At 44.2% G+C, this 26,582-nt stretch overlaps 1 protein-coding gene across 1 annotated transcript in view; it reads right to left on the reverse strand.

The window, feature by feature from the left end:
• The window catches only part of DCX (doublecortin), a 164,277-nt gene that overhangs the window by 126,157 nt on the left and 11,538 nt on the right, over positions 1–26,582 (reverse strand). The window contains exon 2 of the mRNA XM_083159389.1: positions 22,002–22,385. Coding sequence (XP_083015515.1) covers positions 22,002–22,365 — 364 coding nt within the window. The 5' untranslated portion in view covers positions 22,366–22,385. The remainder of the gene's footprint in view (positions 1–22,001; positions 22,386–26,582) is intronic.

Here is a 26,582-nt window from a genome sequence, read left to right on the forward strand (position 1 = left end):
GAATTGAATCCTGACATTCACCACATGACTGACCCTGAAGTGAATCCTGCATTCACCACATAACTGACCCTGAATTGAATCCTGCCATTCACCACATGACTGACCCTGAAGTGAATCCTGCATTCACCACATCACTGACCCTGAAGTGAATCCTGCATTCATCACATAACTGACCCTGAAGTGAATCCTGCATTCATCACATAACTGACCCTGAAGTGAATCCTGCATTCACCACATGACTGACCCTGAAGTGAATCCTGCATTTACCACATGACTGACCCTGAAGTGAATCCTGCATTCACCACATGACTGACCCTGAAGTGAATTCTGCATTCATGACATAACTGACCCTGAAGTGAATCCTACATTCACCACATGACTGACTGTGAATTGAATCCTGCCATTCACCACATGACTGACCCTAAAGTGAATCCGGCATTCACCACATGACTGACCCTGAAGTGAATCCTGCATTCATCACATAACTGACCCTGAAGTGAATCCTGCATTCACCACATGACTGACCCTGAAGTGAATCCTGCATTCACCACATGACTGACCCTGAAGTGAATCCTGCATTCACCACATGACTGACCCTGAAGTGAATCCTGCATTCATGACATAACTGACCCTGAAGTGAATCCTACATTCACCACATGACTGACCCTGAAGTGAATCCTGCATACACCACATGACTGACCCTGAAGTGAATCCTGAATTCATGACATAACTGACCCTGAAGTGAATCCTGCATTCACCACATGACTGACCCTAAGGATGACATATTAACACAATTTGCTTCCTTTAATATTTTTTTCACAAAATTTCTAACTAAGAAACATTTGGACTAGAGCCATAAAAAAAACATTCTGATACTGTAGGGCATCGTAATTCAAAATAGTTGGGGAACCCCTGCAAGGTGTAAGCATTTCACAGGGGAAAGACATTTAGGGCCTGATTCAGCCCTGCTTGCCAGGCTGTATATGTTCACAGCCTAGTGAACAGGTAAACGCCACCCACCGCCCGACCGAATGAAAAATCATTCGATGGCCACTCACCATCAAATGATTTTTCCTCCGTTTCTGGATAAAAGTATGTCTACTGTATACTTACTTTTATCTGGGACAAGACGATCAAAAAGAGGGCGGGAGCTGGCATCATATGATGTCTACTGCCACCCCAAACAGGCATTGCCCCATCCTGCTCCTCCTGGAGCGCATGTGCGGACCACTCCCAGGGTCCGCACATGCGCGTAACCTCGCATGCGCAAACCCGACCTTCGGGGACGGATTGTAGCTGGAAATTAGAGACATTTGACAACTATGAATTGTTATCTCTACAACTGGTATATTTACTACATTCACTAGATTTTAAAATAATAATTAGCACTGCATTGGCCCGTTTTAAGAAAGATTGTTCTTCTACAATGGTGTAGTGTATCATCAAGCTAATATAGATTTAGGTTCAGAAGCATTTTATGAACAGACGCCTATTTTGCCAGGGTGCAGGATGCTGGTCATTCTCATATTTGTACTGTATAAGTTGAAATCATTGACAACCAAGAAAACCCCCCATAGTTTCACATTGTAAATGATTGCCACATTAAAAAACATCCAAGATTGTCCAGTTCCTGCACCCCTGGAGAATCCCTATTACATATTACCGTTAGAGCTGTGAATAGTACAGTATTTTACTTAGGGCCAGATGCACTAAGGGGGTTATTCTGGTCCGTTCGCAAGGACCGTACGCACGGAGACCGATGTTTTGCGCATGTGCAGCCGCATTTCTGTGCATGTTAATAGATCGGGTGCGTGCGGCCATGGCGAGTGCACACACACCCAAGGCTGCGGCCAGGGGGCGTGGGCGTATTGTCTCCCACACTCAGCGTTTCATGTGCGTTCCCATGGAAATCTCCTGGTGACGTGGGCGACGGGGGCGGGCAGCTGACATCACCAGATGTCAGCAGACCGCCCACTTCATTTCGAATTCCCACACACATCTAAGGTTACCTCAGAGTAACCTTAGATGTGAGTGTGTCTTCAACATCATTCGATGGTTGGCGACCACCGAATGATGCTGGTGTTCCCCCACAGCCTGTGGATTATGTTAATGTTAAACATCCATTCGCAGCCCATGCATACAAACGTGGTGTGCAAGGGGGGCATGCGTATCGGCATTCCCAGGGCGGCGTCTGGTGGACTCGCAAGGCTGCAAATTCGCAGCCTTGTGAATCAACCAGAATAAGGTCAAAAGTGATAAACAACCAACCAATCAGCTCGTGCTTGACATTTTTCAAACAGTCTGTGACATAGAAGTTAGGTGCTGATTGGCTGGCTGTTTATCACTCTCCATTTGATCACTTTGGAAGCTTAGTGCATCTAGCCCACAGTGTTTACACTAGTGGTTTATGTAAGGTTGTGATTTATAGTGAGATTGACATTTAGATTAACATTAGGCATTCACGCAAAGTGAAAAAGTTACACATTGCATGTGTGTGTGTGTGTGTGTGTGTGTGTGTGTGTGTGTGTAAATCTGGCTCTTGTACTAGCCAATGCCTCCCCAGTCACTTACCTCACTGCAGGTCACTGGTATGAGGACACATCTGTACCTAACAGAGTGTCTGTCAGTAGCATGACAACAAACCCTAACCATCAAGTGCATTACTAATACCCCTTTCACTTTGCAAATGCTAGGGTTGCACCTGGGATTTGAGTGCGGGTCTGCTCTGGTAGCGACCCAGCATTAGCGATATTGCCTGGTAGCTGACATCATTCAGGGGCAGAGCGGCAGCGTGTTAGGCGAAAGAGGAGACGGCTCTGAGGTGACACTGCTGCCTCCTCCATAGAAGTGAATGGGACACAGGTCACTCGACTTAGGGTTACCCGTTTAGACTGCCCAGTAACCCGGTTCCAACCCGGGAATAACACTGCTTAGACCCCGGGTCGGATTCCCGTATTGCTGGACCTGGGATATACGACATGGCCCTTTCACACCGCACACCGAACTGAGTCGACCCAGCAACAACGGGATCGGCCTGGGGTAAACTTGCATAAGGATTATATTTTGTTGACCACATCTAATCTGCCAACAAACCCTGTTACATACTGTAGATAGTAAATATTAACCCTTTGAGTGCCAATATCTCTGTGAGAGATGTGCAAAATATCCACTAAAAATGGCAGTGTTGCTCAGATTTGTTATATAAATTCTAATAAAGAATTTGCAAAAAAAGATTGTATTTCCTGTATAAGGTAATCATTACAGGTCATTGTGATGAATAAAAATGTTTACTACGGCATTTCCACACCTATTTTGACAAACTTACTTGACACTCAAAGGGTTAATTCAAAATGTGCATATGTCTCCCATAAGACACTGCAAAAACTTTAATTAATTCACTCATGATCTTCATCATTGATTATTGCAATTCCTTTCTTACCAGCCATCCCCTAGGCAGACTTTAACCCCCTACAATCTATTCTGAGCACAGCAGCTAGTCTAACTGTACTCAGCAGATGTTCTTGTATTGGAGCTCTGATCTGCCAGCCCCTACAATTCTCTATACTAAAGTACAAATCATACTAACAAACAATGCCTTTAGCTAATATCTATACCATTATACTGCACGTACAGTATGTTTTTTATACCAGTGTTGCTGACTTTTAATTGTGCCTCTCTGGGAGAAGCCCGGAGAGGAGACCAAATTCTGCATGCCGGGAAAGGAAGGGGGGGGGGGGGGGCAAGGCGGACGTCATCATACCCCATCCCTATTGTACACAATTTCTAGAATTTGCTGATCCACGATTAGGGGGTTGAGCTAAAATGACGTAAAAAACACTCAATTTTAGTCCCGTCCCCTCCCCAAAAAGCCACAAATTACGAAGTTTGTTTCAGCAGCTCTGGGGGGTGTGGGGGTGTGGGAGACTTGCATGCCCTCCCGGGGGGCCTCGAGTCTGACCCAGTTTTCGGTAGCCTCCCAGCCATTCAGGGAGGGTAGGCAACCATGCGTTATAATTGCTTCAAAATATCTTCCAACTCAACCTTAAAGCTGGGTACACATTAGACAATATGATTGTGTACCCAACATGACATAGTGGGCAACGGGACCTGGCAGGGGAGTCGGCAAAGGCAAATAGTGGAGTAGTGACTACTGCACATACACATACAAAAAAGACTCTTATAATTGGGATCTTGCTCATGACCAGCAATCCCATAGAGGCTGGACTGCCCCAAGGCTCTCTCAGCACTATAAATATGCTGTGCACACAGCATCTATTTACATTATACATGCTAACTCCTGGAGGGGGCATCAAAGCCGCGCAGACAGAGGCATGGTGAGAGGGGATGAGGGGAGTGGCATGACATACTGTAGGTGGGTGGTAAAGAGGCATGATGGAGCTATTGTTTTCATGGCCTTACACCCTTTCTATTCCAAGATTACCAGCATTATAAAACAAGGTGCGTGGCATCGATGACACGATTCAGTACAATTCGTGTCAATGACCTCCTGAACAGCACACTGTACTCAGGAAGGGCCACCCACTGGGTGGACCTGTGGGTGGGATAACAGGAAAGTCCCTAAAAAGCAGCACAGTACTGTCCATAGTAAGACAGTTGGATATATGGTAACCACTTCACCCAGTGCAGTATAGCTGGACAAATGTGCAGTCATCATATATATCTAACCTATATTCTTCCAGAAGACTTTAAGCTGGCAAGCAAAGCCTGCTTACCTTTACATACATATCTAACTGTTTGGCCACATTGCTGTAGTGCTGGAAATATGATGGTGCTACTGTATATTGCATCAATACATGTCAATAGTGTTACAGTTCAGATTGTGATTAGGATTTAACGTATATGAAAATGTGTAGAAAGAGAAAAGGCTGGGAATCTGAGTGGATCTAAAGTCATGAAAGGGAAAATGTGGAAACTAATTTCATCACGTTTTACTAGACCCACTAATGGCATTTTAGTTTGGCCTTTTAAGAAAAATCGCCACACATTATACACTCAGAGGCAGCATCCATTATATGGATTCATTTAACAAGTATTTAGCCTATCAGTTTGCTAGGAACTGTGACATCATTGCACTGGGGCTCACTCTGCTTAATATTCACTGAGAGCTGGTTTTAGTGAATGAATTATCTACATTCTTTTTATTATTAATTCAAGTCACAAAATGGACAACTTTACTGTGCACAGGTGAAAGGTCTAGTATTAGGTATGGATCATAGGGTCAACAGTGCCTAGGTCGACAATTGGTCGACACTAAGAGGTTGACATGCACAAAGTTGACACAGGAAAAAGATTGACACACACCAACGGTCAACTCAGAAAAGTTCAACATGCTTTTTTCACCTTTTTGAGGGTCAATGTTGACTCTTAGCACGTGGACTCCCAACCAGTGGACTGGGCACCCCTGCACAGATTACCGTGTTTCCGCACACTTTGTTTTAATAGGAGTCCACATAGATGGTAAAGTTTGTAAATATGCAAAAAATAGGAAAACATTTGAAAAATTCATGCCAACTTTTTCATGTGCCAACTATTGCCATGTTGACCTTTTGCTTGCCGACGAGCATATGATGTCGATTTATACTGTATCTCATATATTCAAAGAACAGAAAAAAAGGTGTAATTTTGAAAGCTATACAGTAGTTACTGTATGTGCTGTACCATACCTCCCAACTTCTGTATGTCCCAATGTGGGGACGGGGATTAGTAGGAAAGGGGTGTGGTCTGTACCACGCCCCGTTTCAGCCGCTGTGGGGGCATGCTTGCCCCTCCAAATGGGGAACAGCACACAGCATCTATTCATGTGGGATGGGGGGGGGACTCCCAACTGCCCGGGACACTGCCGGCACCAGGAAGGACATCCCAAAAACTGGGACGTTTCTGCAATAAAGGGGTCAGTCGGGAGCAATGCTGTATGTTGTATGTATGTATATACAGTATAGATAGCACTCTATACCCAGACAAGACCGTCAGGCACACAGGTTATTTTAATGAGGAAGAGGTTGCCTGGGGCAGTATGTGGAAAGACCTGGGTAGTCTTTAAATGTACAGTACCTTAGAATATTTTTAGTTATTGTGCTCCAATATTCCATCGCTGTATGATATATGTGTTTTTCATTACATATTGTACTACGTTCCATTTAAAAATTCCGGCTATGGAATGAATCATTTAAAAATAATGACACGACAAGGGAATGCTGCCACTGTATTGCAGAATGTAAGCACTGAATGTAATCCTAGGGTGTGTGCACCTCCTAATGAGGATTACGACTTATTCATTTAAAAAAAAAATATATATATATATATATATATATATCTTGTTCGATGAATATCATGTAATTAATGTAAGACATTGGTAGAACAGATTCACCTAACTAACGATAGGAAAACAAGAGATTTATCCAGCAACCATTGTATTGAATGTTAAGGTAAACCTAAACTGGTTGCCATAGAAACAATGCAATCTCTAAACGATAGTCCACTGCCTTAAAAATGCCTGCTGCTGCAAGGCAGAGGTAAAAGACTAGCAATTCTATCAATGGTACATTTTTTTTTTTTTAAATAAAGCATTGATTGGTAAAGAAGTAGAAATGCCAATTTTGAGATTCAAGCTAAACTAAAGTATTCTATTTAAAAAAAAAAAAACATTTCTGGAGGCAAGGAAGGAATTGCAAGTGCTTATAGGATTAGTACTGCTTGCCAGTCCCTCTAAACACATCTCATACCCATCCATTTTAATTTCTTTCAGCTTCTAGGCCTCAATGGGATTTGCAAATTAAGTGAAGCGGTTTTTGCTTTGCAGAAAAAGAGCACATGCTTATCTAAACACCCGTTCATTCCAGCACGCCGCCTCCTATTCATGAAATGTGCACTGTGAGACAGTCAGAAAATTCTGCCATCTTCCTCTTGTTCTCATTTATAAATATATATGCTAAAAAATTCCGTTTAATGCCCTCCCTGTCAGTAAGACCCGCAGCATGCTCCCCTTTAATGTATTCATTTTTTTTTTTAAGATCAATAACCAAGCTGTACAGAATAAGTTACTGTTTATTTGTAATTATAAATGAGAACGATTATTAGACAACGCAGCTAATTACTCTAAAGAGATGTAATGCACTGCCTTATTATTTTTAAGGGATGTAATGTATTTTACAGAATATTGCTTATTTTTAATCAAGGTGTCCTAGGAGTTTTTGTATGTGGCTTAATTACTGGTGATGTCTGGGGCTGGTTCGGCAATGGAAGTCATTTGGATATGCATTGCTGGTAAGATTGGTACATGGAAAAATGTGTATTTATATTTTCCCCATGCTGTGTGAAGGACTCCAGGCATCTCAATAATGACATGAGACACTCCCCTCCCATGCTCATTGCCAGTCTAATCGCACCATTCTTAGCCCCCTCTCATGCCTATTATTGCTAACCTCATTATGGCTTCCCGTGCCAGTCACTGCTCCCCTCCCTGAGCAGGGGTCTGCCTTTTGGTTTAGGGTCAGATTGACAATGGGGTGGATAAGACTGCAGCCCCAGGCCTCCACATAAGTATAGGCCCAATTAGCAGCCTAGCTGGCCACATGGACACCCATAATCATAATATTAAAAATGTATATCATTTTTTTTTTTGTTTTCACAGAGTTATGCAGATTTCTATATTTATGTACTTATGGAGGCAGTGGGGATGTTAGTGTAGGGCAATGGTTCCCAAACTGTGTGCCGTAGCACCCAGGGGGTGCCTCAGGACAATTGCAGGGGTGCCCTGGGTTGGTGGTCCAGGACCAATTTAATACAGTGTTTGTGGCTTCCAATCATAACATATGTGGACAAACTGAAGTGAGTCCTGTCCCTCACCACATAACTGATCCTAAGGATGACATATAAACACGATTTTCTCAATAAGAATTTTTGGCCTGGGAGTGCCATGAATAAACTTCTGATACCCTAGGCTGCCGTGATTCTAAAAAGTTTGTGAACCCCTGGTGAAGGGTGTACACTACCCTACACTTCTAAGTGGTGGCCCTTAAACATTTCAGTCCCAGACCCATGTGGCCCTCAATCCTGCCTTTATTGCACTATACTAGTTGTCTCCAGAGGATGGGCTGCAGCACAGTTCAAAATTCAAATGGGGGGGGCACACCAACTGCCATTCCAAACTGACGTACTGGCAGTGGGTGTCACTAATTTATTTTAATTTTGAACTGCGCTACAGCCCCACCTCTGGAGTCGCCACTGGTTGTCACCCATTCTGTAATTACTGGGACCTGCTGCATCCTTTATAAATTCAACATGGGTTGCAGTTTGGCCTGTTTTGTGGTCTGGTACATGAGGTGCTGCCGGTGCCTGGCTGTTGCAGTAACTGTGGGCCTTATTCTAGTTAACTTTTTCTGACAAAATCCTTCTTAGATGAACAAAACCATGTGCACTGCAGGGGGGCAGATGTAAAATTTCCAGAGAGAATTAGATTTGGTTGAGTTATTTTGTTTCTGTGCAGGGTAAATACTGGCTGCTTTATTTTTACACTGCAATATAGATCTCACTTTGAAGTAAAACCCCACCCAAATCGAATTCTCTCTGCACAAGTTACATCTGCCCCACCTGCAGTGCACATGGTTTTGTCCATCTAAGAAGGATTTTGTCAGAAAGAGTGAACTAGAATAAGGCCCTGTGTGAGGTGATGAGGTGGTGAGGTGGAGGCTCTGACAACTGCTTTCAGCCTATGAGGCCTACTAAGCTGTGTGAGGCTGCATATTGGCCATTGCATCTAGCGCCAGCATGACTCACAGGCAAAGATAGCAGGCTTTGACTGAGTCATGCTGCACACAATCACCCAGCAGGCACAGTGCACTGGCACTAGCTGCAGCTTTTACCTCCATGGGACCATGGCTTTCCATGAGGCTGTCTACCTAGCACTATTATTATTGTGTGTGACTTCCCTAATACCCCTTTCGGTACTTGTGTAGTTTCACGGCACCAGCATGGCACTGTGCTACTTCCGGGTTCTACGCTCGCCACAAACTATCTAAAATAAACTAACTTAAATCCATGCCAACATGGATAGTTCATACCCCCACTATCCATGTTGGCATGGAGTTGATTCTAGATAGCGTGGCGAGCGCAGCGAGCCACCGAGCCCGCAGCGTGGGCAAGCGAAGCGAGCCCCGCAAGGGGACTCAGACGCACAACGCAGTGAAACTACACAAGTACCCCTCTTTCACATCGCAAATGCCAGGTCGCACACTGGTAGTGTAGATGAATGACAATTGTCCAGTAGTAATTAATAGTCTATTGCTGGTGGGGAATAGGAAAAGGGATTTAGGGCAAGTTGTTGTGCCCGTTGGATGTATAATTACCCAGTGCCGCTGGAGGATGTCAATCACTTTAGGATAGCATTGCAGCAGTCTTCCTCACGATCTCGCGGTGATGGACTTAATGGAAATTGTGATCCCGGGCAGCCAGCTCTGGGAAGCGCAGAAGGGAGGGGGTGGGCCACCGGCGTGATGCAAAAGAGGGTGGGATGGGGCAGGGTTTATGATTACAATCTATATTAAGAGTATGACCAGTGTGATCTCGTCATTGTATACTATGCCAGTATTACAGGAATTGCGTCATTTGGTCCCCAGGGTGCCATGGCACAAGTTTTGGGAGCCACTGCATTAGGGTCTTACAAGTTCATTATTTTCAGAACCCCAAAACATTTGGTAATAATTGTAAACAGAACAATTAAAGAATGGGTCATATCTCTTTCTCACGTCATATCTGTTGTCCTGATAAGAGAACACAGAACAGTATTAGTCATAGGCGTAACTACCATAGGTGCAAGGAGTGCAACTGCTATGGGGCCCAGAGCTGCAGAGGGCCCATCTTTACTGTCTAAGTAATATGTTTTATATAAATTTATCACCAACAGTTGCTAACTTACAAACTTTTGCTATGGGGCCTCCAAATTTCTAGTTACGCCCCTGGTATTAGTTATGTGCAGTGTGTGTATATATTTATCTGTATAAAATACTAAGCATGTAGTACTTAATAGTTAAACAGATTGATAATTTCCAGGCTGAAAATTTGAATTAGGATCCTTCAAGCAATATAGGAACACACTGTGGTGCAAAAGCTGTACCACCTGCCATTACAATGCAAAATCTGTCTCTTTCTTGGGAGGCAGGGCAGCCTTCCAGGGACTGCATCGCTGATCTGCCAAGTCAGCACAGATAGGGACAGATGGCCCAGTGATACTGTCAGCACTGAAGACATCGGACAGGGAAAATAATGAGCGATCGCATGCTTTAGCTTTATATGGCTATCAGAGAAACTTAAGAGAGAAGCAACAATTGCAGCTGAACTCTCATGCACTTTGTGCATACCTTGATAGGACGCCAAGTGATTTCTCTAGTGGCGCTGCTGCAGAACAATTACTCTTTTTTTTCTGTAATTTTCACAAATTATTGCGGATTCCCATATAATGTATGCAGATTACAATCTTTAAAGCAAGTAACATCTAATAATTATGTTTTTCTGGGTACACAATTTCATGTAGAAACTCATGGAAAAAAGACCCAGCCTGCATAATCTGTTTAATCTTGTCAGTGAGCGACCTAGACTGGAACTTTCCAATACATGGGTGACGTAGATAAGGAACAATGCTAGGTGTATTTACAAAATGGAAAGTATCACTTCCTCTGTTCCCTTTTTACATTTGTTTAAGTACACTGTAGTACAATATTAGAATCTGTTCAACCCACGGGAAAAGTCGCTAAAACATCATAATTGTTGTACATCCATTTACAATAATGCTGCATAAAAGATCTTATACTTCTGTGACATATGGGGCCTGATTCAGAGGCGGGTGCACTGCTGGGGTCAGATGTAGTAGGAGAGATTTTTTGCTACTGCGTATGCATCTTTCACATAATGTACGCATCCCTATTGGGTCCGTATCGCAGGTGCAATTTTATATACACGTGCAGAGCAGTGTATTGGGAATGTAGCTGGGGTTCCTGGGTGGTGACACGGAGGTGGCTTAGTGCAGGCATGTAGATGGAGAGGGTCTGTCTTATGGGTGTACTATGGTAGTAATGCAGGCACGTCAGTAACAAAAAGGGCTGTGTACACAGAGACATATAGGATACTAATGGTGTGTGTGTGTATGTGGGGGGGGGGGGGGTGGATGTTACAATTAGGTTGTGGAGAGAATGGCTAGACACTTAGGGAGTTAGGGTTAGGCAGCAGGGTACGGGAGTTAGAGTTATGCTGTGTACACATGGCTAGATATAACATTCGATTTTGACTATGCAGTCATAATCTAATTATAATAGAATGCTTTTACCAGCATTCGATACAGATTCGATCCCGATGCGCATTCAGTGGAAATAGAAATGAAAATAGTCTTTCTAGGCAAGACTATATAGTAGAAATCGGATTGAATTCCACATCTAACTGTGTGTACACACCTTTAGGCACTATCGGGGATGGTGGGGAGATAGGGTGGGGTTAGGCAGATTGATTACCTCATTTGAGATGCCTGTGTTGGTATTTTGACCACTGGCATGCCCTGGCAGGGGCTAGGATCATATTTACATACCCAGACAAAAGGGACTTATTTATTTATTTTTACACTGGCATTTTTCTATAAATAAATAAAGAATCAGTTCCCCAGAGGCAAGCTTTGGCTAACCTGGGAGAGAAAGGGTAATGCGTAACACTGAGGTTTTGGCAGAGGAAAGCCTAAAGACATCTGACCCCTATGGAGCCCATTGGCTGGGAGTATCAGGGATGTTGAGGCCTGCCCCTGAGCTTCGGCAAAGGGGATCCGAATATTGCTTTTTCCTCTCAATTTTGAGGGGATGGGGAAAAACAAGGGACTTCTCCGAAAACAGAAAATTGTTCTGACCATATTGCCAGTATTCAGTATGGCCTCATACTTTTAGACCTTTAATTCAAGAATTAATGAAATCTATCCCTTTCTATTTCACATTCCATAGTTACTCTTCTTACTTTGAAATCCTAATTAGAATATGCAGGTTCTTTGATATTTGCCAGATAAAAGTCATTTTGCTAAGTGACTGACCTTATACAAAGACATGATCAGAAAGTCATGAAATGAAATTAAAGTTTCTATTGCAAAGTCATTAAACAGGATTGAAAGAAAACATCATTAAACTACATATACTTATGTGCACAAGGCCAAATACTGTAATAAGATGTATATTTATCATTGGGGCAGATGGGCCCTTTGTAAAGCTAAATCTGCAGTGGCTAATCTGGGCCTCTGAATGGCATCATTCCTTATAATTAGTTTAGAGGGGAATTTATCAAACTATCCTGCTCCAGTGTGAGTGACTGTCAGTCTGCTGTCTTTTGGGGAAGGTAGAGGGTGGTGACGACCACCAGTTCCCAAAACAGATGCATGTGGCCACCATTTAGGGAAAGAGAAAAAGCCAAGAATCTCTGGTTGTACAGAAATTTCCTGGTCTCTGGGATGAGGAGCTTGCCCTTCTCCATGGGTGCTATAAGCCACCTGTCCATTGGCGTAATTAATATTATTGCGCCCCCCGCCAAAATTGACATTGCCACCCCCCCCCCTTAGTAAAGTTACCCCTCTGCATGCTGCCGCCGCCGCATTCCTGGTCCGGCACCGCAGATATCCTCCTGGCTCCGTCTCCTGCAGTTATGAAAAATTACAAGGCAAAATTGCTGCCCCCTAATAGCAAACAGTTTTTAAGAATGCTAGAGGAGGCCACCGCCTCCTCTAACATTCCTAAAAAACTGTCTGCTGTATGGGGGCAGCCATTTTGCCGTGTGATTTTTCATTACATGACAGGAGGATATCTGCGGTGCCGGACCAGACAGGAATGCGGCGGCGGCATGTGGAGGGGTAAGGGGGCGGCTCTGAGCAGTGTGCCCTGATGAGCACCGGCGCTTGCTCCCCCAAGCAGCCACGGTGGCTGCCGTACGGTAGCTACGCGACTGCACCTGTCTAATGATCTGATGCCTGCATCCTTGGCTTCTGCTTCCAAGGAATAACTATTCCAACCACATCTGAACAATAAGCTCGAATAAGCGCTCACTTACAGTAAGCAGAGATGCATGAAGCCTTGAAGAGAGAGATAAAGTGGAGGTTACCCATAGCAACCAATCAGCTTATAGCCTTATACTGTAACTGTCATTCTAGAAAGTGTGGTAGGTAAATGAAGTTACAAGCTGTGTTGTGTTGGGCTACTCCATTTTATATCCCCATTTGTACTGAATAACCAGAAAAGTAAAGAGCAAGTTCAGTGACTGGGAAATAGCAAGGCCAGTATCAGGGGTCCCGATGCAGCAAGTAACTTGGGGTGATCATTGTAGGGCAAGCGGTAGACATTTGGGGGTCTCTGTGCAACAGGTGGCTTTAAGTTTGGATAGTCAATGCACCATTTTATTGGCAAATGTGGGGTCATATGTGCAAAAGGTATCAGGCAGTAGAGACTTTGGGTCTGGATCAGACCTGATCGTTAATCTGAGAATTTGCAGTGGACTGTGAGGAGAAAGCTGGTGCACGGACAGAAAAAGAAAACGCCCCTTGCTAAATTTCAAGAGAATTTTGAATGGATCGCTAAATGCTCTACACTCGTAAGCCATGTCTCAATTCCCAGAACATTGGACATTTTTTGCTGACTGCCATTTTGAGTAAGTCTGAGACTTCCACTAAGCTGCGACTGAGACAGCGTGGAAGTGGTCATTGCTGACATCATAGACCCTCCCAGTGTTCGTAGTGGAAATTTGAAAGTGGGGGTATGGAAAAGTGAAGGTGCGTGCTATGTGCGCACTCCAGAAAAAGGGGCCATGGCCACTTAAAAGGGGTGTGGTCAGTTAAAAGGGGGGGGGGTCTTTGAATGTAAAGTGCCACGCCATATACCTCTTATATACACATTATGCAACACAATAGTAGACCCCCTTATACTTGCCCCTTTAACATAATGCCACACGGAATGAGCCAAAAATCATATTATACCATCTGGATGGAGCAAAAATTCAAGTTAAGATGCCCATACATGGAGCGATGTGCTCCGTGGATGTTGAACTAGATCACATCTAGTTAAAAATGTATACGATGTGCTAAAGCAGCTGTGTTTTGAAATAGATGCAATGTGATCTAGTTCAAAAAGTACATGCAGCACATACTTTTTGGGGGTCTGCCCATCGCCTCGCAAAACAGGATCCCTCTGTGTATGGGCACCTTTATGCCAAACTTAAAGTGCCAAAATTCTTGTCATGCCACCTGGATAAGCCAAAATGCAAACATCCTGGTACCCAGACTGAGCAAAAATTCACATCCTGGTACCCAGACTGAGCAAAAAATCACATCCTGGTACCCAGACTGAGCAAAAATTCCCATCCTGGCACCCGGACTGAGCAAAAATTCCCATCCTGGCACCTGGACTGAGGCAAAATTCACATCATGCCAGCTGGACTGAGCTAAAATTCACATCATGCCACCTGGACTGAGCAAAAATTACATCATGCCTCCTGGACTGAGCAAAAATTCACATCATGCCACCCGGACTGAGCCAAAATTCACATTATGCCACCCAGATTGAGGAAATAAATTCATGTTTTGCCAAACTTTACATAATGTCACACAGATTGAGCAAAAATTCAGGGACAGGGACTGTGGGGAGGCTGGGGCATGGGCACAGCGTAGGGGCTGCCTGTCTGCCTGTCAGATATAGAATGCTGATGCTAAAGTAAAAATACAAGTTCAGTGCTTGAAGTGCCGTTATACCATACCGTTGTATACCGGCCCACTTCGAGCACCGGACCCTCCTCAAAAACGCCTTGACATGCCTGAGTTTCTTTCAAACACACCCAAATACTGCCTTCCTGTCAATCAAACTTTGACTACTGTGATCAAATTGCAACTACATAGTGAACAGGAATTTTGTTGCTAATTGTGGCCGCGCATGAGCCATGCAGCTGATGCACAAGCACAGTAGCTTTATACGCGGCCGAAGTCGCTGATTAGCGATCACCTCTGAATCATGCCCTTCAATGTGTACTCCACAATAGGTAATGGGAGTAGTATGCCTCTAGTTGGAAATGGAGTGATGACCCTGCAATATATGGCTGGCAATAATTGCTTGGCTCTGTGCAATGTATGTATGGCAATGTGTATGTGTTGGTGGGGTTCAGGGACCAGAATCTCCTTGATTGGGAGTCTAGGCCCAATGCATGAGTCTTAAAGGATATACAACAGCGGCATAGGCCACCCAACATGTCTTGTTTATAATATATGAATGTTTTGGGATGCAGTGTAAATCCCGGCGGTCAGGATCCCGGCGTTCAAAATCCCGACGCCGGAATCCCGACCACCGAAATCCCGCCACTTTCTTCCTCCATGGGTGTCCACGACACCCTCAGAGGGAGAATAAATTAGTGTCGCCACGCAGCGAGGCACCGGGCCCGCAGGGGGGGGGGGGGTGATCCACGTCCCCCCTTGTCGGGATTTCGGCGGTCGGGATTCCGGCGCCTGGATTTTTAATGCCGGGATCCCAAACGCCGGGATTTAATACTGAATCCGAATGTTTTACATAAACAGTACAGTCAGTGCACTTTTCTCTCAACCTATAAGAAGTCTTCACTTTATTAAAATTTGCTTGTAACAATAGAACACTGTGGGTAGATGTATGAAGCTGTGATGAAGGAGGAGAAGTAATAAAGTGCCTGATACTTTATCACTTTATCACCGGCCAATCAGCTCCTAACTGTTAAGTTACAGGCTAGGTTTAAAAAGGGACAGTTAGGAGATGATTGGCTGGTGATAAAGTACCAGGCACTTTATCACTTCTCTTCCCTTATCACTGCTTCATACATCTACCCCTGTATACCCCTGTATGTGCAAAAGTAGGGACTTTAAATTTATTCTGTGCAAATGGTTTATAGTTGCCCAAATTTATCCCAAATTGCTGTCTGTTGGCATGCATAGGCATGCATAGCTTGGCATTGCTGTTTGCTAATGTTGCCCCCAGTGTTTTTTTCTAACCAAGTGTGAATATCCAAAATGAGCCATGAATGCCTGTACCCATGTAAAGCAATGTGAACACTTCATCAATCACAGCAGTATGAGCATTCTGGAGAGGCCAGGATTATATACCAAACCCCTAAATTGTTATAAAACATTTATGTAATGCTGGCTAAGGCAACTTGATGTAACAAACTGAGTTCGCCTGGGGTGTAACATTGCTTATAACGTTAAAAGCCCAATGTTCCTTCCAAAGTAAAGTATCAAATAATAACTGCCAAAGCTTAAAACAGATCCCATAGAAGTAATGCAATTCAGATTAGCTTTTAGAACTTGGAAACAATGTTCTAGACATATTTTATATGAATAAGGCTCTCCTGTCTGTAAGCCCGTTCTCTCGTGTGTTATTGCTTGGTAATACCAGGAAAGCACATTCTATTGCCTGTGTTGCATTAGGTACTGAGAGGTCTATTCTGTTGCTAATCGTAGAAAACCTTGTAATAGTGAATTTTTTCAAAAACAAGCATTAGCAAAACATAAATTACATAGTATGCTATGTTTATGAAAACTTGGATAAAAGAAAACGGTACTCTTTACCTAGCACGGCGCCCACTATTTTGATCGTGGGAATCGAAGGTAAAAAAATCGCGGGCATCGCGGCCATTGAATGCACTAAAAATCGGGTGCGACGCGATGCCTGCGATTTCCCATAGGGAACAATGTTAAATTTCTCAATTGACCCGATTTTACTGTTCAATGCCTCAATTGACACGATTTTTCCATAGGAAACAATGTTAAATGGCCCACAGAGGCCAAATAGCCACCCTGAAGTGTTAAATGGCCCCCACAATTGGTAACGCCACCCCACGATCAACGTCAACCCGAAGCGTGGCGAGAGCAGCGGTACACGTCCTACGACCTTTTCATACCCCCACTATCCACGTCGGCGTGGAATTGAGAATAGAATAGTGTGGCGAGCGTAGCGAGCCACCGAGCCCGAAGCGTGGCGAGCGCAGCCGGATACCTTCACAGGTAAACGCGTCCCTTCGCGGGCTTCACAGGTATCCGCGTCCCCTCGCAGGGCTCGCCACGCTTCGGGCTCGCCACGCTCCGGGCTCGCCACACTATTCTATTCTCAACTCCACGCCGACGTGGATAGTGGGGGTATAAAAAGGTCATAGGACGCGTACCGCCGCCCCTCGCGGGCTCGCTGCGCTCGCCACGCTTCGGGTTCACGTTGATCGTGGGGTGGCGTTAACAATTATGGGGGCCATTTCACACTTCAGGGTGGGTATTTGGCCTCTGTGGGCCATTTAACATTGTTTCCTATGGAAAAATCGGGTCAATTGAGGCATTGAACAGTAAAATCGGGTCAATTGAGAAATTTAACATTGTTCCCTATGGGAAATCGCGGGCATCGCGTCAGTCGCGTCGCACCCGATTTTTTAGTGCATTCAATGCCCGCGATGACCACGATGGGCGCCGTGCTAGGTAAAGAGTACCAAGAAAACTGTGGAATTAAACACACACACATGACTAGTTGCGATAAGCACAGATCCCCCCAATTGAAAAATCTATATTTCTAAGAAAACAATATTTATTAAGGATTCATCATCAATTCAATCACAACTGTGTCCTAAATGGTGTCAATCCAGTACAGCATATATCAATTCTGTATAAACTTTTGTTACACATTTCACAGTGCCACCTGCAGAGTGATAGCCTTTAGCCGGCTTCCAACCAGGAGTTCAAAAAGGGTTGGATATAGATCCCATGCATTAAATGTTTGTGCTGACAGGACATATCATATGATGCAGGAGGAGCCTGAAGTGTCCCCTAGCAGGCTCGCTTCACTCACCATGCTTCAGGCCTGGTGGCATGCTCCACTTTGCTTGCCACCCTTTATTAAAAGGAATACATGGTGGTGTGGATAATCAGATTCAGTGGCGTAACTATGAATCTCCCCCTGCCACAAATGTTTTGCGCGCCCCCCACCCCCAGCACGACCACGACCCCCCCCCCACCTCGACCTCCCCAACCCCCTTACCCCTCCACATAGTGCCGCTGCATCTGCCCCGGGACCTTCCGCTGGCGAATCAGTCTGCGCTGCAGCTCTCCGTCTCCCTGCTCTCCCGACTCCTGCTGTCATATAAAACATGTTACTCAGAAAATGGCTGCCCCCGTACAGCAGACCGTTTTTAAGGATGCTAGAGGAGGAGGCCTCAAAAACGGTCTGCATTATGGGGGCAGCCATTTTTTGTGTTTCACATTTTTTATTGCAGAAGGAGCCGGGAGAGCAGGGAGACGGAGAGCCGCAGCACAGACTGATTCACCGGCGAAAGGTCCCGGGGCAGACGCAGCGGGTAACAATAGTCTCGCAGCCCCCCCCTGGCGCCCTCACCTTCCAAGCGACTCCCCGCCACCGCGGGGGGCTGCGGGAGCGATAGTTACGCCACTGGCCAGATTGGTGTTCTATCGACCTCTCTGCTGCCACTGCACATGGTATGTTCCATTGATCACATAGTTCAAAGCTACATTCACAGCCTGGGAAATAGTTGCTATCTTTTTAAAACACAGCATCCTATTACATTTCCCCCATAATATCTCTGTACACACAAGGTTCTGTGAGATGATATTTATTATATTTTTATTTCACCAAACACATTCATAGTTCCAACTCATAGTAATGAATGTGTGATATGCAAATGGCTGCGCTCGCCACGCTTCGGGCTCGGTGGCTCGCTGCGCTCGCCACACTATTCTATTCTCAACTCCACGCCGAAGTGGATAGTAGGGGAATGAAAAGGTCGGAGGACGCGCACCGCCGCCCCTCGCGGGCTCGCTGCGCTCGCCACGCTTCGGGTTGGCGTCTATCGTGGGGTGACGACGGGGACATCTATAATGGGAAATGGGTCATATTGGCCCATTTCACATTTTTTCACTATTTCAATGTTAAAAAATATTTTAACATTGAAGCCTATGGAAAAATCGGGGGCATCGCGTCGGGAACATTGTTAATGGTCCGGACCGACGCGATGCCCCCGATATTTTACCTTTCCCGACACGATTTCAATGTTAAAATATTTTTTAACATTGAAGTCTATGGGGAAATCGGTGGCATCGCGTCGGTCGCGTCGGGACCATTGTTAACGGTCCCGACCGACGCGATGCCCCCGATATTTTGTCCCAGCCGGCCAAATGGACCTGATTTCAAAGGAAATCGGGTCCATCGTATGGATCGTGTACCTTAACTTAAAGGTACACGATCCATACGATTGTGGCCGTGCTAGGAAACAAGTACCAAATACTGTTTTTTGTTGTTGTTTCTGTAAAGAAATATCAAAAAGACTTTGGGGGAAATTTACTAAGATGCGTATTCTACTTCACATGTGATGTTGCTATGGGCAACCAATCAGAATCAACTTCTTATTTATTTAGCACTCTCTAGAACAGTGTTTTTCAGCCACTGTGCCGTGGCACACTAGTGTGCCTTGAGCGGTTCTCAAGTGTGCCCCCAGACCTAGAGATGCCCAAACCATTTTACAGCTACCACCAGTTCAACTGTTATTTACTGGTCTTTTCTTTTCATGTAAAGGGCCAATGTATTTTATTTATGTTACCTGTGGGGACCAGTGTGATTGTTTTTTTCCTGTGGGGGCCTATGTGTTTTCTCCTGTGGCAGTGGTTCCCAAACTGTGCGCCTAGGCTCCCTGGGGTGCCTTGGAGCACTTGCAGGGGTGCCTCAAGTTGGTGGTCCAGAATAAATTCAAGTTATTTATGGCCAATGAAATAGGCAAAATCAGTGCTTGTGGCTTCCAATTAAGAATATGTGGGTAAACAGAAGTGAATCATGTTTCTCACCACATAAGTGGACCTAAGGAATACATTTAAATCACAACTTCTAAAATATTTTTCCTGAAATTAGTAACAAACTTTTGGCCTAGGGGTGCCGTGAAAAATATTCTAATACTTTAGGGTTCCGTAATTCAAAAAGTTTGGGAACCACTGCCCTGTGGGGATCTCATGGTGTGCCTTGGCAATTTTAAAATCTTATTTAATGGGCCGCAGGGTAAAAAGGTTGAAAATCACTGCTCTAGAAGATAGTAGACATGATCTGATTGGCTGCCCATAGAAACATCACATGTGAAGTAGAATACACATCTTAGTAAATTTCCCCCTTTATCTGCATTGTATACTGTCTAAGAGAATCTAGACACCACCATTGGACAGATGTAATGTCCTGAATGGTTAGGGCACTGGTCCTTCACCCATGAACAGGAGATGTAACAAACCTTCTTAAGAGCAAAGGTGGACAAGTTGCCCATAGCAACCAATCAGATTCTGCCTATGATATATAATGTACTAGATTAGTGAAAGCTGACTGGTTGCAGAAGTGCATCTTCACCACTTGGCCTCTTTAAAGGTTTGATACATATCTCCCTGGGTAAATTTTATCTTGTGCACTGATAAATTAATTTGTATTAAGTTTCCATTGTCCAAGTTCTGTCATTTCCATCCCTCCAAATAACTGATGTTACTGCAAGTGACACTGCACCCTAGGGAGATAGACAGTCATCAGCTGTGCCCCCAGCAGTCCTGCTAATGTGTGTGAAATGCACCTGAGACCTCTGGCCAGTGACATATAAAACTCTCCATTAGTGTTTGCGATGGAAGATCCATTTGCATATCACACATTCATTACTATGAGTGGGAATTATGAATGTGTTTGGTGAAATAAAAATATAATAAATATCATCTCACAGAACCTTGTGTGTACAGAGATATTATGGGGGAAATGTAATAGGATGAGAGATTCAGAAAGTGAGGGATTTGGTAAGAAATCTCCAGGTTTTTTAAAGCAGTAATCATTTACACTTCGAATTCAAACAGTGTAAATGATTGCCGCTTTAAAAAAACTAGAGATTTCTTACCAAATCTCTCACTTTCTGAATCTCTCATCCTATTACATTTCACCCTATAAGTATACTATAAGTAAAGGCCAATGGGATCAAGTAACCTCACAATGAATTTTTAGAAAGGGCTTTTCCCATTTGAACTCAAATTCTCCATGTGCCACTAAAGGTAAGTACACCCTGGGCAATTTTTTTAAACGATATAATGTAGCTTATCTTGGCTTTTCTGAGCGATTTTGTTTAAAATATTGTGCATTTTGTATGTGACAAACGATGTGCGCAATTTGTAAGTTTCAGGATAGTTTTATTTATTGGATTAGTATTAACGAGAGTGTGATGCACCAAGCTTACAGTATACAAATAGATGGTCAATGGTTGCAATTGTGCAAAAATGACTGAATAGACTAATTATGGAAACTGTAAACCACAGGTCTTCAATCTGTGGGCCTCCAGATGTTGTGGAACTACATTTCCCAGCATGCCCTGACAGTTTTGGCATGCTCTTATAGGAATAAATGTGGCAATGCATGTTGGAACATGTAGTTTCACAACATCTGGAGGGCCATAGGTTGAAGACCCATGCTGTAAACCAAAGCAAGAATACAATTACAACCAAACTATTTTGTAGCCCAATTCGGGAAAGGAAATCCTCCATATATATTAGAATTACACTTATAGATCCTTGAGAAATGCAGTCAGTATATTGATGTCGACATCCCGACTGCCTTTAGAACACTAGTGCTGGAATACAGACAGCCAACATTAAATACATGTACATAAGTATGCCGGGCTGATTAAGGTCAGGCCTGGGATGGAGGGTTTGGTTTAGGCACTAATGGGGGGACTTAGAAAGGCTGTGGAGAGGAGGGTTGTATGCAGGCAATTTAAAGTAAGGGTTAGGCTGTGGAGTGGGGGATAGATTTAGGCAGTGGGGTACAGGGGTTAGGATTAGATACTAGAGGGTTAGGCTTCTGAAATGAAGGGTGGTAGGGGGAGAGGCTTAGAAATGTTTTGGCAACAAATATTGTATGACTTCAGTATATTATAGCAGCACAAATGTTTAGAAAACATTAACCTACCTTCCTCAAGGTCATCCATGCTGCCGATTTTGTTCATTCCATCAATGGTGTAGATGTAGCGAACACCTTGGGGCAAATTAATGTTATCAGATAGGGAACGGGTCAAATCAGCCAGCAGAGCATCAAAACTTCGGAAGCGATCAGGTGATACAGCATACACAATACCCTTGAAGTATCGATCTCCATTACGGTAGAACCTAACTTTTTTGGCTTTCTTTTCATTACTGAGGGCCTGCAAAGTGCGGGTTCTGTAAAAACTGCAATGGGCGCTATGCGTAGGGCTTGGCAATCCATTCATTCGAGATGTTCGTGCATTCCTGGAAGTCTTATCCCTCTCATCAAAATGACCAAAATCGAGCTCCATGTCTTAGTTCCTCTGGAGACCTAAAAGAGGCAATGATGCAGAGATAAGGATTTTTCTCCTAAGTCTCGCCCAGACAGCAGCAAACAGGGCAATCCCCTTGTAACATTAATAATTCCTTTTACTTGTTACAAGCACATTCTCATGTTACTCAAAGTTTGTGAATAATTAATACCAAAAAGTGAGTGAATTGAGGCATGGTTAATTACACGGCTAGCTAATTGAGACAAACAGCAGACTTAACACCTGAGCCCATGTAAATCCATGATGATGTCTGGACCTTGGAGATTTATGAGGTAAGATATTAAGACATTTGGCATTACATATAAATTCATAATATGAGTAAAAACTGGGGGCTAGGTGAAGAAAGTTACAAGCCTTGTAAATAAAGGGCTTTTCCACCTCCGGGTACTGACTAAATAGCTTCAGAGGAGAAGCTGCCTATGGCAACCAATCAGATGCTCTGAATAATTTTATAGTATGCAAATTATACAGTAAATGTTACATCAATGCTGATTAGTTGCCTTGGGCAACTACTCCATTGCATAGCTGCCTACCCTCCTGCATTCTGCAGGAGACTCCCTGACATAGCAGCAATCTCCCTCCCTCCCTCATTAGTCTAGCAATCTCCCTCATGTCACCTAGCCCACATTACACTGTTACATTTTTGGGGAAAAAAGGAATGAGAGACAGATTCAGTTACATTGAATCATCAGAGCCATTTTCCAGCACTTTACCAAGTACAGTAGCTCTTACTAACTGCTTTGGGGCTCATCTACATTTGGATAAAAGTCATTTTAAAAGATTTGTATCTTACAGAATGTAAGATTGGGTTATCTTACATCCTGGGGTGGGGCTTAATGTTGTCACGCTCAAGCCCTGCCCCCCGAACTACAGCTGGAAGTCTCCTCTCCATGCTTCTCCCAGAGAGGAGACTGAAAAAGTCGGCAACCCTGAAGTAGATAAGTATGCTCCATTGGTGCATATCTCCACTCTTATCACTGCTTCAAACATTTACCCCATTGTTCTGTAATTTATACTACACACATAGATTTCCATTTTCTTTATGATTAATTCTTGTTTTTAGTCAAAGATGTACAGCATAATAAAATGCTATTTTATATGTATTATCTGTCTATCTCTCTATTCCCACAGAATGGAGCTACTGTGCGTGCCCATTGGCAGCAGATTTTCCTACCAAGTCTGTTGTGTGTGTCAGTGGATCTGAGTGATTAGTCATGGCACCAGAGAGAATCTGGTCAGTGGCTTACCATGATCACTGGGCCTGTATACTGTATGGGCGGTATTCAATGAGCCAGAATCGCTGGTCACAGTGATCCAGATTTAACATTCGCCTGCCAATCGCCGGTTTTTAGCTGTGAATCGCCATGCATGGGGATTCGTGGGGAGTCGCCAAGTAACCCTATTCAACGTGGCTGAGAATCGCCGGCCCTAACGGCGATTCTCAGCCATACCGGCGTTTCCCTATACAGCCGCATTAATGTAGTCAGTTGTTTAAAAAAATGCAGAGAAATGCCAGAAAAAAGCAAATTACCCTGTACAAACGCTTCCCATACAGCATAAGGCAAACGCTGGGTATTCTGCTCTACGGGCAAACGAAGGAGTGAGGTGGGGAGGAGAATCATGGGTAAGTGAGGTGCACCATGGGTAAGAACAGTGCTTTGTGGGAGAAAAAAAAAATGCCTGAAAAAATTAAATATATATTTGTATAGCACTTCTACGACCATGACATCACACAAGGGCAGCAAATAATAATACATTAGACTTGCATAGTTAAATAGAACACTTCAAACCAATTATTTCACATGTTCCTATAAAAGTTCACCAGAAAAAAATGACGAGGGACACTCGGTGAGGAACGGCGATATGAAAGAAGAAAAAGGAATCGCCAACTTCTCATTGAATACACTTTTGGCGATTCCCCTCAACTACCGTCGATTCCCCATGTAAAATCCTATAGACCAAAAACGGCGATTTGGAGAGAATAACATTTGGCGATTGCTGCTTCATTCACCGGTAGTCATCGGCGATTTCAGCTCATTGAATACGGTGATTCGCATTTGGGGCTCCAAAAATCACCGTCAGACACGATAAAAACACAGAATCGCCATAAAACTTGGCGATTCTGGCTCATTGAATACCGCCCTATGTCTAAAGTACTGTACTTCTGTACATAAACTACTACAGTATTGCTTGTTTCATGATTATGCAACATTCATGGGCTTGCAACAATTGCTCTAGAATCATAAACTCCACACAGACATAGGCATTCATCCACACTCACACTACTTATCTAAGAAATAAAGACGCGTACAACTGAATGGGCTTAAAGGGGACGGCTTATTTATTTTGAGCAGGGGCGGCCTATTTGAATCTAACTAAAATTTATGTCCCTGCTCTAACTAAGGTGGCGGGCAAAGAACGGCATGCAAGATAAATAACATTGCTGGAAAATAACAAAGTAATAAAAATAACAAACTCCGGATCTAAGGGCCTCCTGCCCTTAATTGCCAAGGACCGGCCACCTGCCAGCGTCCAAGACAACGGCACAATTTCGAAGCGGACTTTTCAAAAGGGGCCACTTGCCCTTAAGGTCAGGGGGTTGACCTTCTGCTTCTGCCCCTGACCTCGCATATCACTAAGGCAGAGCTCACCACTCTGCCCGAGTCAGCAAAAAATTGGGCCACCTGCCCTAAACTACAAATGTTCGCAACAATTTACCCTATCCGAAGTAGATGATCGTTAAGGTCCAGATGTGGGCCCACCTGGATCGGTGATGCCCACATCTCGACATCAACCACCAGCTAAGTGTAAATACAGCTCTAATTTAAACTACCGTTCTTTCCGCCAAGACAAAATAAGCCGACAACAACTAAACGAATAAATGCAACGACTTCTCAAAACGAATTCTGACTAACAATTGGGGCGGGAGGGAGGGCAACGTTTCCTGAAGCAAGAGGCAGAACCTTCTGGAAGCAAGAACATCACCCCATCAATCTCCACCTCTGGCCTCAAGCAGCCTATCCTGAACCGTCATTCAAATCAGCCAACCCGTCAATCAAGATAAGACGAACCCCCGGGCCCAGATTCAGTGTGTGAGCTAAGGATTCCTGCCAATAGCCAGGTGAGTTTATGCTGTTTTCAGCCAGACAAGCTGGCTTCTACAGTCTTAAACTCCACACAGACATAGGCATTCATCCACACTCACACTACTTATCTAAGAAATAAAGACGCGTACAACTAAATGGGCTTAAAGGGGACGGCTTATTTATTTTGAGCAGGGGCGGCCTATTTGAATCTAACTAAAATTTATGTCCCTGCTCTAACTAAGGTGGCGGGCAAAGAACGGCATGCAAGATAAATAACATTGCTGGAAAATAACAAAGTAATAAAAATAACAAACTCCGGATCTAAGGGCCTCCTGCCCTTAATTGCCAAGGACCGGCCACCTGCCAGCGTCCAAGACAACGGCACAATTTCGAAGCGGACTTTTCTAAAGGGGCCACTTGCCCTTAAGGTCAGGGGGTTGACCTTCTGCTTCTGCCCCTGACCTCGCATATCACTAAGGCAGAGCTCACCACTCTGCCCGAGTCAGCAAAAAATTGGGCCACCTGCCCTAAACTACAAATGTCCGCAACAATTTACCCTATCCGAAGTAGATGATCGTTAAGGTCCAGATGTGGGCCCACCTGGATCGGTGATGCCCACATCTCGACATCAACCACCAGCTAAGTGTAAATACAGCTCTAATTTAAACTACCATTCTTTCCGCCATATCAGTTCAACTTGAACTGACCCGCCACCAACCTAATGACAAAAACTCCCTCAACTAAACCTCTAAACTTCTCAATGCGTCTATCAGATTCTGAAAAAACAAATCCATGCCTACTATAGAGAGATGCACCCCATCCGGCCTGTACAAGGTCTCGTTTCTAAAGGATATGGCCTCGTGCCTGACGACCACTCCGCCCTCCGTTACTATAGCCCTGCCGACTACAGAATTGATCCGCCTCCGTACCAAATCGATGGCACCCGGATTGAGTGCATCTCTCCAAACCCTCCTAGGTATAATCTCTGACCAAAAGAAACGGCAAAATCGCCATTCTCTGATCAGATCCAGCAATAAATTCCTAATCTCAAATCGTATATTGAGACCGGAATTATGCGTTAGGTCGTTGCCCCCCAAGTGAATGATGACA

The sequence above is a fragment of the Crinia signifera genome, chromosome 9, assembly GCF_055691185.1.
Source record: "Crinia signifera chromosome 9, ASM5569118v1, whole genome shotgun sequence".
Taxonomy (NCBI): Eukaryota; Metazoa; Chordata; class Amphibia; order Anura; family Myobatrachidae; genus Crinia; species Crinia signifera.